The 15,738-nt window shown below is 47.2% G+C and overlaps 2 protein-coding genes and 1 long non-coding RNA gene across 3 annotated transcripts; all 3 read right to left on the bottom strand.

The window, feature by feature from the left end:
* Window positions 1-1,483: 1,483 nt before the first annotated feature.
* Window positions 1,484-2,532, bottom strand: LOC139830892 (uncharacterized). The gene is made up of 3 exons (XR_011744406.1): window positions 2,371-2,532; window positions 2,186-2,270; window positions 1,484-1,626 (listed from the first exon to the last, which is right to left on the bottom strand). It is a non-coding gene; the product is annotated as an uncharacterized lncRNA (long non-coding RNA).
* Window positions 2,533-2,803: 271 nt separating this feature from the next.
* LOC127304416 (uncharacterized) lies at window positions 2,804-3,611 on the bottom strand. Its single transcript, XM_071829122.1, has 2 exons — window positions 2,928-3,611; window positions 2,804-2,827 (listed from the first exon to the last, which is right to left on the bottom strand). The coding sequence occupies exons 1-2, from the start codon at window positions 3,609-3,611 to the stop codon at window positions 2,804-2,806; spliced, it is 708 nt and encodes a 235-aa protein (XP_071685223.1).
* A 2,888-nt stretch (window positions 3,612-6,499) lies between these two features.
* LOC127302970 (uncharacterized) lies at window positions 6,500-10,975 on the bottom strand. Its single transcript, XM_051333708.2, has 3 exons — window positions 9,534-10,975; window positions 9,368-9,452; window positions 6,500-6,740 (listed from the first exon to the last, which is right to left on the bottom strand). The coding sequence occupies exons 1-3, from the start codon at window positions 10,835-10,837 to the stop codon at window positions 6,735-6,737; spliced, it is 1,395 nt and encodes a 464-aa protein (XP_051189668.1). The 5' UTR covers window positions 10,838-10,975; the 3' UTR covers window positions 6,500-6,734.
* Window positions 10,976-15,738: the final 4,763 nt, after the last annotated feature.

Raw genomic sequence — 15,738 nt, 5'->3', positions numbered from 1 at the left:
TGTCATTGACATGACTGATAAATAGTGCCGGATGTATCAAAGCTACATTACTGGTGAAGAAGAAACAAGAAAAAAACCAATAGCTTAACAGCTCAGCGCACGGCAGAATAACACCAAGCACAATTACCACCATAGGCTCTGCCTCATGGTGGCAAGGATGAGGCAGAGAAAGCCGGGGCACCAGCTAGCATCTCCACGCAAGAAGGCTCATTCAGCACTAGAAAAAAGTACACACAAGCAGACAATAAGATATCATGTAGGTAATCAATACAAGATACTAGACCAAATCGATCAAACAAGCACAAATCTGTCTGTGTGAGCTGTTAAATTTGCAGTAACTTTCGTGCATATACAGTGTAGGAAAAACAAGACCATCTAGTTTTTTTTTTCTGTAGAACTAGTGTATTGTGTGAAACAGTCAAGATTGTTAACATAACTTTTTCGAAGAAAAAAATTGTTCACATAACTTCCATGTTACTTGTGTTACCGGTAATATGGATACAACTATTTAACTCCCATTCACCAAATATTGAATGAAATCCAGCTAACAAAAATTTCGGAACTAAATGATTTAACCCTTATCGGTGCTGCCTATAGAATGGATTCAAATATTTAGTTTTAATTCACTAAACATTGATTAAATCCACGTAACAACAATTTAGAAAAACGCGATTGTGAAGCAACATTTAAAGATGAGGTGCGGGCTTGTGTGATAGGCTTGGACATGGCGGTTCACAGAAGTGATTTGCCAATCATCATAGAAACAGATCGACTGTTCACAGCTGGTTCATGCCGTGAAATCAACTGATTAAGACAGGTCTCCGTTTGTCCACTGGATCTAATAAATTAAGTCGCTTATTAGTATGAAAAGTTCGTAACTTTGTTTTCGTAAAAGTGAAACAATCTCAGCTTAGGGTTAGCCCTGGCCCTGAAAATCTAACGAGACTATAGAAACTTAGTGCCAAATGGTTAGGTTTAGAACCTGAAGCTGTTTTTAAGGATCTTGAACATGATCGCCTTGTGATAATAGAGTTTATTTTTACCAAGAGTACATAAATTTTGAACGAGTTTACTTTGTCAAGGTTCCTCCTGTCGAGTCCAAGAACAGAATAGATGCAGAGTTTCTTTGAAACATCAGGAGGTCTGCTCACGCTAAGCTTTATCACGATGCCAGATCAGCTCCACTAAGAACCAGACAACGCCCCCGTCAATCAAAGTGTCTGAAAGTTCGTGTGAATTGCCATCAAACCATCATCAGGAAGTCCTTAAAAAGGGGACCAATTCACATATGAAAATATAAAATGACCCGAGTAGCTAACATCTGGCCGTCCACATACATATATAAGCTGGACAAAAGACACCCGATACAAACTCATTGTCACTCACTTGACTGAAAAATCAGTCGTACCAGAATTATCAAAGCTACATTACTGCTGAAAACGAAAGAAACAAATAGTTTAACAGCCCAGTGCAGATTTTGCAGACCATGACATAACAGCTCAGTGCAGCAGGATGGAGCTAGTATCCTGAGTAGCCTCTCTAGTTCATTGTGGTAAGGATCTCGGATGATGCAGAGGAATTTCCGTGCACCAGGTAGCATTTCCACGCAAGAAGGGTCCTTCAGGACTAGCAAAAGGAACATACAAGCAGACAACAGGATGTCATGTAGGTGATCATACAGCTACGCCAAAACGATCAACCAAATAAAACAAGACAAAAACACATATACATTGATCGATATAGGTAGCGAAATCAGTCAGCGTAAGCTTCTAAATCTACAATAACTTTCGTCCATATAGTGAGGGAAAAAACATGACCATTAGTTATTTCTGTGTACAACAAATTTATTGTGGGAAAAGTCCAGATTATTCACATAACTTTCAGAACTGGATGATTTAATCCCTACTGGTGCTGCCAATAGCATGGATTCAAATATTTATATTTAATTCATTCACCAGATATTGATTACAATCCACATAACATCAATTTGGAAAACCACAATTTTGAACTCCATTTCACTTTCAAAAAGAGTGAGGGATTTTAGAGCCGAGTTTATATCAACTGGGACTGAACCAAGGGCAGACCCATTCTACTGTGAGGCTTAATCAGTTAAAAAATAAATCCCAACCTAGAACTAGTATAAATTGGTACTAAAACAATGGACTATCTGTGAGCAAGGTTTTACCCAATTGCGAAACTTTCTTTTGACCTTCCAAACAAGCCATCCAGGCTTCTTATATTCCTTTGTAGAATATATCAGTCCTTTGTTCCTACACAACAATTAATAACCTATTAGCTCCTGGGAAAAAACTGTTACCTGGAAGAGTAAATAAGATCTGCAAGGAACCTTGAGAATAACTAGTTATGTACCAAACGTTGCGAATGCAGCAGCTCAGGACATGGTGGATGAGGCTACAAGGACCTGGGGCAAAGCCATCTTGCCCCAATTCGTCGATGGGCCGAGACCAAATGCCAGTACGGAGCTGGAATTGTGCAAAATCATGTGTTCTTGGATGTGTGTAGACGACAGTTTCAGCCATGATGGTAGGTAAGGACTTAGAGGAGACACTTAGAGACCTTTCTTCTATGAAGAGGGCACGGTCTCCAATGCTTGTTATGGGGATAAACCTTCCCAACATAAGATCAGCAAGTTTGTATACTAAAATGTGAGAAAAGGAACTGTCACTATGACCAACCACCAAGATCTCCGAGTCACATTCTACGAGATAGAGGGGGTAGCGGAGAATGTGTGGCGGACATGTGGCAATTAACTTTGGTGCTGACGGTTCCCGAGAGACTAAGCCTATCTGATCCTGCAGGGGGTGATCTATCTGAAGAACAGTTGATGTAGCATCAATGGCAGGGGTTTGGTTATGAACCACATATAGCTTGCCACGGAATGACAAGGGTCGAACACTCCGTGGGACCTTCCAGCTTGTCACAGTCCAATGCCTGTCCTGCGAGGTAGCAAAGGCTACACGAGACTGATAATGGGATGCAAGCATGACGGAGGTGATCCCAGCATTGCAGGAAACTGAAGCACATATATTGTATCTGATGAAGAACCACTTCTCACACTCAGGTTCTTCGTTGCGATCACCGTCCAGCTGAGTGAGGAGGGTGGAAAGTGGTGGGAGCTCTACAATGTCGCCAGTGAAAGGGTGGAGGACACATATGACGGTGTCTTCATCCCTTTGGAGTAGGAGGAGGCCGTCGACACTGTCAAGTGCGCAGTGATTTCTGAACAACGGGAGCTTGACACGGACGAAGGTACCGGTGTAGAGGTTGAAGAAGCGGACGTAACCATCCAGCTTGCCATATCCGGGGTAGAGGCCGTGACCCTCGGTGAGCATCATCCAGCGGCGCGGGTGGAAGCGCAGATCGGTGACGCCGCGGCCGCGCGGACATAGGGTGCCGGACCGCCAACCGTTGCAGACGGCACGGAAGCGAACATAATCCAGGAAATCGCCCTCCAAAACAAGCCCCGCTATCAGGCGAAGCAAATCTCCAGGAAGGATCGACGCCCATGGAGAGAGAGAAGAGGCCGCCGGCATGGCAGCATCCGAAGTTGCCACCGCGGAGCGCTGGCGCTTCGTTGTGCAGGAAGTCATGGCCAGCGGGCGCGGAACCGGATCCGGGAGAGATCACGACGGTGTCATCACCGCGTGCCAATGTGCAGGTCTGATGAGACAGATAGGGAGGTAGAAGCTGAACCAACATTTCTGGTAGGAGAAGTAATCACGGTATCATCGGAAAGGGAAAGGAATATCGATCAGAGATTTTTGTTTGTGATTTGATTTGCATGGCTTTCCGGATGCAATCCGCTGCAAGTTACACTGTGTATTTGGCAAGTTCTTCACCAAAGATTTGCATCCGTTGGATGTGGAAGCCTGAAAATCAGTATCGACGGATTATGATGCTTAATTCAGCTCATGGGGATTGTGATACTGGGTTCAGGCGTTGGCTTCTGAAACCGAAGTACCGGACACTACGAGTTTCTTCAGGATGAGCAACTCTTCTCTGCCTGCTCCTCGATTCATCTTGGTAATGGCGAAAGGGCTTTGTTCCGGCGTGATGCTTGGCTGAATGCCTGAATGGAATACCCCGTCTTTGATTGCTCCAGACTTGTTCAAGCTGTAATTCAGTAAGAAGCTGACTATACGTGTGGCCCTAAATAACGGGGCCTGGATGCCAGAATTGCAAAGGATGAGCAATGAGAGAGAATTGGACCAGTTCATCGAGCTCTGAACGCGGTAAAACCCTTGAAGATGTTAACCATCTGGCCCTCCCTTAACCTTTCACTAAGTAAGTCTGGAGTGGTTTCTCTGTTGCCTAACCAAGGTTATGCCAGGCCAGCCTCTTAGCTAATCTATTTGCTGTCAGGTTTAGAAATTCAGTTACGAGTGTTGTTTTCGTCAGTAGAGTTTCAGCTACTTTCTAGGGTTTTAGATAGGATCGTTTTTTCTTGGTCTTTGATCCGATTAAAGCGCTGTTACCCGTTTAGCTCGGACGTGGGATGGCACGTTCATCATGGGCATCGTGTGACAAACACGATCGATCTCCTTAGAAAAGCTGTGAGTTGAACACAGCACCAAAAACCCTGTCTTCGTTCTGTCTTTCTTGAGCTTGTTCGCGAGAGAGAAATCGAGAGGTAAGAGACTACACAGCCACCCATCTTTGTTCTTGGTGGGATACTCTGCTATCTCCGGAGCAGGGTGACTGATCTTTGTTCTTGGTAGGAAACTCTGCAATCGCTGGAGCAGGGTGACTGATCTTTGTTCTTGGTGGGATTCTCTGCAATCGCTGGAGCAGGGTGACTGAAGAAAAAGATATGCTAACAGTTGCCGCCTACGTTTTGTGGAATATTCGGAATGAGCGGAATCGTCGCATCCTCCAGAGTTCTAGCCTTCTTGTTGTATAAGAGTGGCTGAACGGATAAGAGCTGAGATTGCTCAGTTTAGAGCAGATTTTAATCTCTGAGTTCTTCCAGCTTTACTGTATTTTGGTTCCCTTCTTGGAGGCGGTCTCGTCGCTTCCCTTCTTGGAGGCGTCGTCTTTGGAGTGCATGACCTTCACTCGGCGATGGTGGTTTGTTTGCCGGACTGCGTTGCCTTACCGTCTGTGTTGGAGGATGCCGAGGCGGCAGCCTCAGGTGGATGGCTATGTGCCGGGGCGGCGGCCCCGGAAGGCGGTGCGGCAACATTTCTATGGTGCGGGGATGCGGCTTGCCACAGCTTGGGTGGCGGCCCTGGCCGTGTGGGCGGTAGGGCAGTCGCCTCGGTCGGACGTGTCCTTGAGAGGACGGTCGGACGTTATGTCAGGGTGGCGGCCCCGGATGAGTTGGTGTGATGCCCGTGGTCTGCGGCCGTTTGCCCTGTGCAGCTTGGGCTGCGGGTTGACGGTTCGTGCGGCGTTGCAGCTCGAGAGCGAGCGGTGGTACGTCGGGGCGGCGGCCCCGGAAGGTGGTGGTCTTGGTGGATGCACAGGGCGCGACGGAGCAGCGGTATGTCGGAGCAGCGGCTCCGAATGTTCGTCATCTTCAAGGGTGCTTGATCTTGGGTCACGTGGGCGATAAGGTGACTTTCGACGGTGGGCTTGGGTGGCAACGACAATGGTGTTGAGCATGGTTTGGTTGCTGCAAGACCGTGTTAGTCGGCTCCGTCGCGGCGTGTTCGAATGTCTTCAGGTTGGTCTCCTCTTGCTGCGAAGTCGAAGCTACCTTTGGGTGGTGTACGATGACCTTCGAGGGGCGGTCTGGCGATGAAGGTCCTTTTCGGCGCAGGTCTTGTGCATCTCCTCTTCGGGGCTCGTCGTCAAAATCGGAGCTACCGGCTTTTTCTTGGGGAGTCATCTGTTGCTTCGCGTTTGTGTAACTTCTGTGGGTAGCCAAGGTGGCTCGGTTTGCCCTTCGCCATTCGCGTCGTCATGTGGGTGGGTGTGGGCTTGGTCCTGTCTTTGTAGGTTTTCACCCGATTTTCACCTAAAAACCAAGCATCTTCTTCTTAATTAATGGATGAGGCAAAGCTTTTGCCTCCGTTTCAAAAAAAAAAACTGTATTTTGGTTCTCTGTTCCCTCTTTCTCCAAATGCATCAAAGCAGTGCTCCTGCTGTTCACGTCAAGAAAGGAGTTTCTTAAGGAATCAGGATTCCCTTCAGCCTGATGGTAAACCACAACTTACATAATTGTGCTACAAGTATCAAAGCAGCTTTATCTGTATCAAAGCCTCACCTACGTAGCAATAGATACCGCGGGAATAAACAGTGCTGCAGTTGCGAGGCCGACCAGTGAGGTGGTTGGATGAAGCCAAGCTTCGTCAGTTCGTCACGATATCAGATCATCACAAGAACCGTACAACAACGCGACTCTAAAGAACTAGCTAGTGACCTAGTGTATCATCAGTCAATTGCCATCACGATACGGTATTAGTATAATGCCACAAATCTCACACGTCTAAAAGGCACTCGCCGCCCCACTGCACAAAAGCCGCCAAACACTAACTTCGGTGTTGCTGACGTAACTAAAACATTTTGCCGGATATAGCAATGCTATATCAGTACTGAACAACAAAGAAAACAATAGTTTAACAGTATAGGGCAGCAGGGGCTGCAGGACTTGCATAAGTGTATAACACAGAGTACCACAGATTTTGTCAAAGCTAACTTAGTGCGGCGCACCAGGACGCCTCTCTCTACATCGTAGACATCCACCAGCTCCTCCACGCAACATGGGTCATTCAGCTCTGGCAAAAGCAACACAAGCACACGAAGAGATGTCATATATAGGTGGCCATATGACTACACTAAAACGATCAAACAAACAATATAAGAGAAGCATTGATCTAGGCAAGAAATCATCCCGAGCAAGCTACTAAATCTGCAATGACTTAAGTCAATAGTATATAGTGCAGGGGAAAACTTTAATACAGTACTTCAGATTTTTGTGTAGAATTAATATATTGTAGGAAAACGTCCACATTACAATGAACTTTCGGTTTAACCTGACAGCATGGATTTAAATGGTAGTAAATTCAATTCACCCAACACTGATTGAAAGTTCACCTAATAAAATTCAGAAAACCAAGATTTTGCAGTACTCCGGTTCACTTTCAAATGCAGTTAGCGGTTTCAAAAGTGTGTTTAGCCAATTGGGATATGACCGACCGAGGATGGATAGTATTATGAGGAATAACTATTTGAGAATTGAAACACATATACTTTGGTCGATCTCGGTAACAAAATCAGTTAGTATAACTGCTATCTGCAATAATTTTTGTCCATACAGAGTGATGAAAAAAAAAACATGATCATTTAGTTTTTTGTGTGCAACTAATATATTGTGTGAAAATGTCTAGATTGTTCACATAACTTTCAGAACTGGATGATTTAACCCTATACTGGTGTTGCCAATAACATGGATTCAAATATTTAATTTTAATTCACCAAATATTGGTTGAAATCCACCTGAACACAATTCAGAAAACCACGAATTTGAACTCCATTTCTTTTTTCAAAGTCCAAGATATTGACCTCACTAGTATCACCTGTCGCTTATTTTGGGCGTTTGACATCACCACTGCTAGAGCCGAATTTAGTTCAAATGGGACTGAACCAAGGGCGGACCCATACTATTGTGAGGTTTAAGTATTTGAAATAGAAATCCTAATTTAGAACTTGCTGATCTTTACTATAGTACGGGGATCAGTGGTGTTGGTAGATCAAAAAACCGTTTCGTACATCAAGAAAACCAAGATCGATCGGCTGTGCTTCTGGTACGTTAAAAACCAACCGGTAGCTACTCCCCTCCGTTTCTTTCCAGCACAAGGAGCTATAGAGTTCATGACAGATACGTTCCGAGTCCAATCCAACCCTGACATCGGAGTTCTGATGGAATTCCTACGTCAACGAGAACATAAAAAAGCACGTACGCAGTAACCCACAACACCCCCACCCACAACTCCGTTTGAGTACAGGAGAGAAGATTAGGGTTCAGCGGCGCAACCGCCGGCCACGACTCCATCGAAAACCGCGATCGCTGGCTGCCAGACCATCCTCTGCTCCGTCCTCCAGCTCGCCAAGCCGCCCACAAGATGTACGAGTTCGTCCTCCAGCTCGCCAAGCCGCCCCTAAGATGTACGAGTTCCAGGCTGTAAACATGGACGCAAATCTGTGGTACTGTTCTTTCTCTCAGGCTGTACAATCTGAGGAAGATGCTTCACGAAGAGAAAGATCTTGTCATGCTGAACGGATCGGAGTGCTCATGCTCATAAAAGGCAAAGGCCCGTACCGATCCTACCCCGCCGGCATTCCTCATAAACGGCGAGTCTTGCAATCTAGGGATGAGGATGTGTATCAGTCACCGCTGCCGCTGTCGGCCATCAGCTGCCTCCAAGATTGTGCCTTCTCTTTTGAAGCCCTCGCCTTGTCCAACTCGCTCGGCCAAGCTCACCAAGTGAACTTAGCGCAGCGTCGCCGGCCATGCGGAATTACGGATGACACCCCGAGGCGTTGTGCTTGGCAGCACTGTTGTTAAAGCCCGTGAACAGAGACACTTTGTTCAGCTTGCACATGGTAACTACAGGGATGGTATCAGTAATAAGGAGCGGCTGGGTGCGTATGGCTCTTTCTACTTACGGCATGCAATGAGCTATAAAAAGATACACGGCCCTTTTTATCGATATATTTTTTTAATAAATGAAAGTGAAAGCACCATCATTCAGCAAATTTATGATACAGTGCTCACACCATGGGATATTCCTTCATAGTTTAAAATATGTCTCCTTTATTTATATTCTTTGCACTGTTCTGCTATTCTTCATAGGTTCCAAATCCTTCTTTCTTAAATATTACAGTACTTAATATTCATGTTACCAGTTATGGAAAGATTATCTTTCTTATCCACTTAAATCTCACCAACGCAGCAAGTTGCAAAAACAATTGATGTCTAAATTAACTTAGTATTTCGTATCCATTATTTTCAGCCTTTTCTTTATGTAATAGAGAATCAAATTACGCAGCCACTCGTGCTATGTTGGAGTATGGAAAAAAAAAAGGCGATTTAAGGATAGGGTTACTTGGTTGGCCCATTTTGTGGCAAATTTTGTCCACGCAACTTTTTTCAAAGCTCCTTTTTTTCGTTTCAATTCACATGCCGGGAGGGGAGAAGTAGAGCACCAAAATTGGTAGGAGCAAAGACAAAAGCCAGGGGATTACATGAGACAAATTGCTTGGATATTAAGTTCTTGCCTTTTAAAATGGATTATGGCATGATTTTATTCTCACTCCCTACTTATTCAAATGTGTTTTCCGCAGCAACGCACAGGTATTCAGCTAGTTACAAATTAGTAGTAAAACAAAGGGACTAACTTACCCCAGTGCGGAACTTTCTTTTCACCTTCCAAAGAAGCCATCCAGATTTACTGTATTCTTTTTTAGAATATATCAGCCCTTTGTTCCTACACAGCAATAACCAATTAGGTCCTGGAAAAAAAATTGTTACCTATATTCCAGTAAATAAGATCTGCAAGGATCCGAACCAGACGTTGCGGATGCAGCAGCTCATCACATGGTGGATGAGGCTACGAGGACCCGGGGCAAAGCCATCTAGCCCGCATTCGTCGATGGGTTGAGACCAAGTGCCAGTACCAAGCTGGTATTGTGCAAAATCACGCGTTCTTGGATGTGTGTAGATGACAGTTTCAGCCATGACTGTAGGTAACGACTTAGAGGAGACGCTCAGAGACCTTTCTTCAATTAAGAGGGCACGATCTCCAATGCTTGTTACGGGGATAAACCTTCCCAGCATAAGATCCGCAAGTTTGTATACTAAAATGTGAGAAAAGGAACTGTCGCTATGACCAACCACCAAGATCTCCGAGTCACACTCTACCAGGTAGATGGGATAACGGAGAACATTGGGCGGACATGTGGCGACTAACCGTGGTGGTGACGGCTGCTGAAACCCTATGCCTATCTCATTCTGCAGGGGGTGATCTATCTGGAGAACATGTGATGTAGCATCAACTGTTGGAGTTTGGTTATGCACCACGTATATCTTGCCACGGAATGACAAGGGTCGAACACTACGAGGAACCTCCCAGCTTGTCATAGTCCAGTGCCGGTCCTGAGAGGTAGCAAAGGCTACACGAGACAGATGGTGGAAGGCAAGCATGACTGTGGTGATTCCGGCATTGCAGGAAACCGAAGCACATAGATTGTTTCTGATGGAGAACCACCTTTCCCATTCAGGTGCTCCGTTTAGATAACCGTCCAACTGAGTGAGGAGGGTGGCCAGTGGTGGGAGCTCAGCAATGTCGCCAGTGAAAGGGTGGAGAACATGGATGACGGTGTCCTCGTCCCTTTGGAGTAGGAGCAGGCCGTCCGCACTGTCAAGAGCGCAGTGTTTCCTGAACAGTGGGAGTTTGACACGGACGAAGGTTCCCTTGTCAAGGTTGAAGAAGCGGACGTACCCATCCAGCTTGCCATAACCAGGGTAGAGGCCGTGACCTTCGGTCAGCATCATCCAGCGGCGTGGGTGGAAGCGCGGATCGGTGACACCACGTCCGCGCGGACAGACGGTGCCAGACCGCCAACTGGTACAAACAGCGCGGAAGCGGACGTACTCCAGCAGATCGTCGGCCAAAATGCGCCACGCTATCAGGCGAAGCAAATCTCCGGGCAGCGACTCCCAGCAGGATGCCGATGCGCACGCGCCGCCGGCATACGGGGTCACAACCGTGCTGGCGTCTGGGGCTATCACTGTGGGGCGGCGGCGCTTCCTTGCGCACGCAGCCACGGCCGGCGGCGAAGAAGGACGTTTCCGAGACCTCGAAGGTGACATCCACCGCGAGCTTCAAAATCGCAGATCTGACTCAACAATTGTGATCTACAAGATTTGGATGCTGGATCTACGCTGGAGAACGAACTGTGAGGGGACGGATCATCCGCCGAGAGGGGGGGTGGGGAGGGAGGTGGCGGAGTGGGGGTGGGGGACCTTTCGGTGCTAGTATGATGGCAGGGGGATCGGACGATTTATTGAGCAAGAGCCGGAAGAAGATAAAGGGGAACGAAGCGGAGGAGGAGAAGTTCAGTTTTGACGAAACGGACCAGTGGACCACCCGTCCACAAACAAAAAAATCTTTGCCGGGCCAGACGGCGATTTTGACAAAAAAAAAAAAAAAAAAAAAAAAAAAAAAAAAAAAACCTTTGGCAAAGAAAAGCAAACCCCAAATTACAGCATGTATGTATGTATGCCTCATATTTGTTAGCAAACCCCAAATTAGAACATGTATGGTGATAATACGGTAGTTCTTATTGTGTGTATTTATGAAAAAATGTAGGAGGTATGGCTCCTAGATGATTACTATGACAGACAACACCGGGCCTATCATATCGTGGACCTAGGGAAGGTACTAATATTTATTTTGTTAACACCTCTTGTTTTGTTCCATTGGATATGGCATAATATTATGCGTATGTATTTGCTTGTAGGTTCTTGAGCCCTTGAAGATTCGTTACCACCGTAGAATGTGTGACATGTCGTATGACGAGCGGTACACGCAGCACATCGAGCCTACCGGTCTTCTCCCGTTCATCTTGATTGTAAGCCGGGGGCCACCGAACATGAACGCCGCGGCAATCACCGTGCTTGTCGACCGGTGGAGGCCGAAGACGCACACCTTCCACTTGAGGGCCGGCGAGATGACCCCTACTCTTCAGGATGTTTCCATGATCCTTGTTCTTCATATTCAGGGCGAGCCACTGTATGAACACAACTTCCGATGGGTGGCGCGAGCAGATGGAGGACCTTATTGGCATGGCTCCTCCTCATCATAAGCTTGAACCCACTTTGACCGAAATATAAGGTGCCTATCAAGAAACTCATAACCACCTGCGTTGAGCTCTTTGTGCTTCAGCAAGCCGTTGTATAGGTTGGCGAAGCGGCCCTCGAAATAAGAGAGGCAACAACCTTGAAGGAGGTCAGACAACTCTTTGTTCTTACATGTCCGGTAGTGGTGCACGGGAGCATGTCTGGGAATGTCAGTCTCCACCGCTTTGAGAATTCCTTGATGACGATCTGAGATGACACACACTTCCTTTGAAGGTGGTATGACCCTCGTTCTCAATATCTGGAAAAACCATTCCCAGTTATCATTGTTCTCAACCTCTACCAATGCAAAAGCCAAAGGTACTAAACAGTTGCTCGCATCATTTCCTATTGCCACCAATAGTGTGCCCTTGTACTGCTCGGTCAAGAAGGTACCATCGACGATGATGACCGGCCTACAATGTTCGAATGCCCTCGTGCATTGCTCGAACGACCAAAATGCACGGTGAAATAGCATCACTCTTTTACCGTCATGCAATGTAATTTTGGTACTAGAAGGCTCCACCACATGAACCATGCCCGGGTTAGTAGCGGCCATCAACCTAGGGACTCGGTTGTATGCTTCCTCCCAAGCACCGTACAACATCTTGAATGCGGCTTGTTTGGCCTTCCATGCCTTCCCATACTTGACTGTGTAGTCAAAGAGGGATTTCACTGTATCTTGCACGGACCTAATGCTCATGGTTGGAAGTGATGATATCTCAGCCGAGAGCTTGTATGCAACGAACACGGATGTGAGTTGACGGTGGTCCGGCTGCGCATCCGCGCCATCAAGCTTCCTCCCTCGGCACATGTGAGTGGCTACACAACTTGTTATGTGCCAAGATGGCCCTTTTCTGAAAGGTCTTGCACGGACAACCCATGGACACCTACTATCTTCACATTTTAGCGTGAACCGCGTGTTCAAGTCCGAGTGAACAACGGTGTAAGGGCGATGATGCTTAGTCGATAACTCCTTCATCCATACCTTCAATACGAAGAAGGTATCAAACGTGAGCCCTTTAAAGATCACATTCGTCCTAGCATCCACATCCCTCTTGGAAATTGGCCTAGCTCCAAGAAGTAAACTTTTGCCACCATCAACGACGGCTCCAACTGCAAGACTAACATCACGGAACAATGGTATCCAAATATCCCATCTGGTTACCTTCTTGAAGATGTCGGCTCTTTCGGCTTCCTTAGCCGTCAAGCCATCCTCATCAACTTCTTCATCGGGGCCATCATCATCCAAGTCCGAGGCATAACATTGGGAATAAGGAATGGAGTGGTCCATGTCCTCTTCAATCAAATATGCATCCAAATCACCAACATTGTTGTAATTCATCTCGAAATCATTATCACCATTGTCATGCTCGGCATACTCCTTCTCCAACGGTGCATCTTGGACAATGGGAGATTCGGTGGCTTCTTCTTGGCTCATGGGTGGTGGACTCCTAGCATCAACGGGGGAGGAGTGTCGGTTAAGGTCAAGCTGGAAATGAGCATCAACCGTCTTGGTTGCAAACAACTCCAGAGCCTTGTCTTGTGATTCAACCACCGTCTCCTTGTAAACGGACCAACGTTGCACGGAGTTGATACGCATTGTCTTCCAACGGATGTGCATTCCAAACCCCACATTATGTCTTCCCTCTAGCTCAACACCATCATTTGGCTCATTCCAATTCAAGGCAATCCTCACTTGTGCTACCACCTCGGCAAAGCTAGGGCTACGGTCAAACACCAAGTCAACCTCTTCCGGGTCCGGCTCTATGTTTCCCTTCAAGAAAGCATCCTTGTCCACATGATGAACATGAACAATACTTTTCATCCCCCTAGCATAATGTGAACAACACATACATACATGTGTTCAATAGTTAGCCATAGTCAAAACAAATCAACTTAGGGTTTCTACCCATACAACCTACCCCTAACACTTTTCCTACTTCGACAAACCCTAAGATTTCAAATCCATCAACTTCACTTGCCAAATCAACTTAGGGTTCACATCTAGGGTTTCACATCTAGATCCAACCAAATCCATCAATTTATTGGATGCAAAGAAGGGGAATGGAGGATATTACCTCAAGGAACGGGTTGGGAATGAACTCCACGGACAGATCCAACGAAATCCACCAAGATTTGAGAGAGATTTGGGTGGGGGAGAGAGGTGGGGTGGCTGGTCGCAGGAGGAGGAAGAAGATTTGGGTGCGGGAGTGTGGTGTGATCGGGCTGGGTGGCTCGGGCCGCCACACATAAGTGGATGTGTGGTGCCCTTCCGAGCGCCGCCACACATTCAAAGTGTGGCACCCATGGGAGCGGCGCCACAAGCCCTGCCACGCTAGCTGGTCAACGGCAAGCAGTGTCGACCGTGCCACGTCGGCCTGGATGTGTGGCGCCCTTGGCATGGGCGCCACACAGTGAAGTGTGGCACCGCTCGCAAGGGCGCCACACAAAAGGGGTTAGGCCAGTGAAATAGTTTGACCAGAGGGTCATTCCGTGCTTTTCTTCGCCAAAAGGGTTATTTCTGTCAAAATCGCCCTCGTCTAAAGCAAGCCGATCGGCTATTTGCGGGACCCAAAAAGCCACCCAAATTTCCCCTTCTTTAGTTTGCACTTTCCATCCATAGAACGATGGTGTCATCCCACTGTTGGATAACGTTGCATAGAAAACAAAAAATTTCCTACCGCGAACACGCAATCCAAGCCAAGATGCAATCTAGAAGACGGTAGCAACGAGGGGGTATCGAGTCTCACCCTTGAAGAGATTCCAAAACCTACAAGATGAGGCTCTTGTTGCTGCGGTAGACGATCACTTGCCGCTTGCAAAAGCGCGTAGAAGATCTTGATCACGATCGGTTCCGGCGCCACGAACGGGCAGCACCTCCGTACTCAGTCACACGTTCGGTTGTTGATGAAGACGACGTCCACCTCCCCGTTCCAGCGGGCAGCGGAAGTAGTAGCTCCTCTTGAATCCGACAGCACGACGGCGTGGTGTCGGTGGTGGTGGAGAAGTCCGGCGGAGCTTCGCTAAAGCTACGCGGGAGTTATGGAGGAGAGGGGGCGGCTAGGGTTTGGGAGGGGGTGGCCGGCCACTCAAGGGGGGGGGGGGGGGCGGCCAGCTTGTGGTCTTGGGGTGGCCGGCCCCCTCCCTTGGCCCCTCATTATATAGGTGGATCCCCAAGTGTTGGTGTCCAAGTCTTCGAATAAGACCCGAACCAAAAACCTTCCATAAGAGGGGGAAACCTAGCCCAACTAGGACTCCCACCAAAAGGTGGGATTTCCACCTCCCATGTGGGGGGTGGCCGGCTCCCTAAGGGGGAGTCCACTTGGGACTCCTCCCCACCTAGGGCTGGCCGGCCATGGAGGTGGAGTCCCATGTGGACTCCACCTTCCTTGGTGGTTTCTTCCGGACTTTTCTAGAACCTTCTAGAACCTTCCATAGAACCTTCCGCGACATTTTAATTCACATAAAATGACATCCTATATATGAATCTTATTCTCCGAACCATTCCGGAACTCCTCGTGATGTCCGGGATCTCATCTGGGACTCCGAACAAATATTCGAACTCCATTCCATATTTCAAGTACTACCATTTCAACATCCAACTTTAAGTGTGTCACCCTACGGTTCGTGAACTATGCGGACATGGTTGAGTACTCACTCCGACCAATAACCAATAGCGGGATCTGGAGATCCATAATGGCTCCCACATATTCAACGATGACTTTAGTGATCGAATGAACCATTTACATATAATACCAATTCCCTTTGTCTCGCGATATTTTACTTGTCCGAGGTTTGATCTTCGGTATCACTCTATACCTTGTTCAACCTCGTCTCCTGACAAGTACTCTTTACTCGTACTGTGGTATGTG

The sequence above is a fragment of the Lolium perenne genome, chromosome 4 (genome assembly GCF_019359855.2).
Source record: "Lolium perenne isolate Kyuss_39 chromosome 4, Kyuss_2.0, whole genome shotgun sequence".
Lineage (NCBI taxonomy): Eukaryota > Viridiplantae > Streptophyta > Magnoliopsida > Poales > Poaceae > Lolium > Lolium perenne.
Note: the sequence above shows the minus strand (reverse complement) of the source record. Positions and strands in the feature narration are given on the sequence as shown.

Excerpts from the sequence above, each read along its gene's own strand:
- LOC127304416 (XM_071829122.1), bottom strand. The coding sequence starts at position 3,611 with ATGACTTCCTGCACAACGAAGCGCCAGCGCTCCGCGGTGGCAACTTCG. Across the intron at positions 2,828-2,927 it reads GGACTGTGACAAGCTGGAAG|ATCACCCCCTGCAGGATCAG; the intron begins GTCCCACGGAGT and ends TTCTTCAGATAG.
- LOC127302970 (XM_051333708.2), bottom strand. The coding sequence starts at position 10,837 with ATGTCACCTTCGAGGTCTCGGAAACGTCCTTCTTCGCCGCCGGCCGTG. Across the intron at positions 9,453-9,533 it reads TGCTGCATCCGCAACGTCTG|GAACAAAGGGCTGATATATT; the intron begins GTTCGGATCCTT and ends ATTGCTGTGTAG.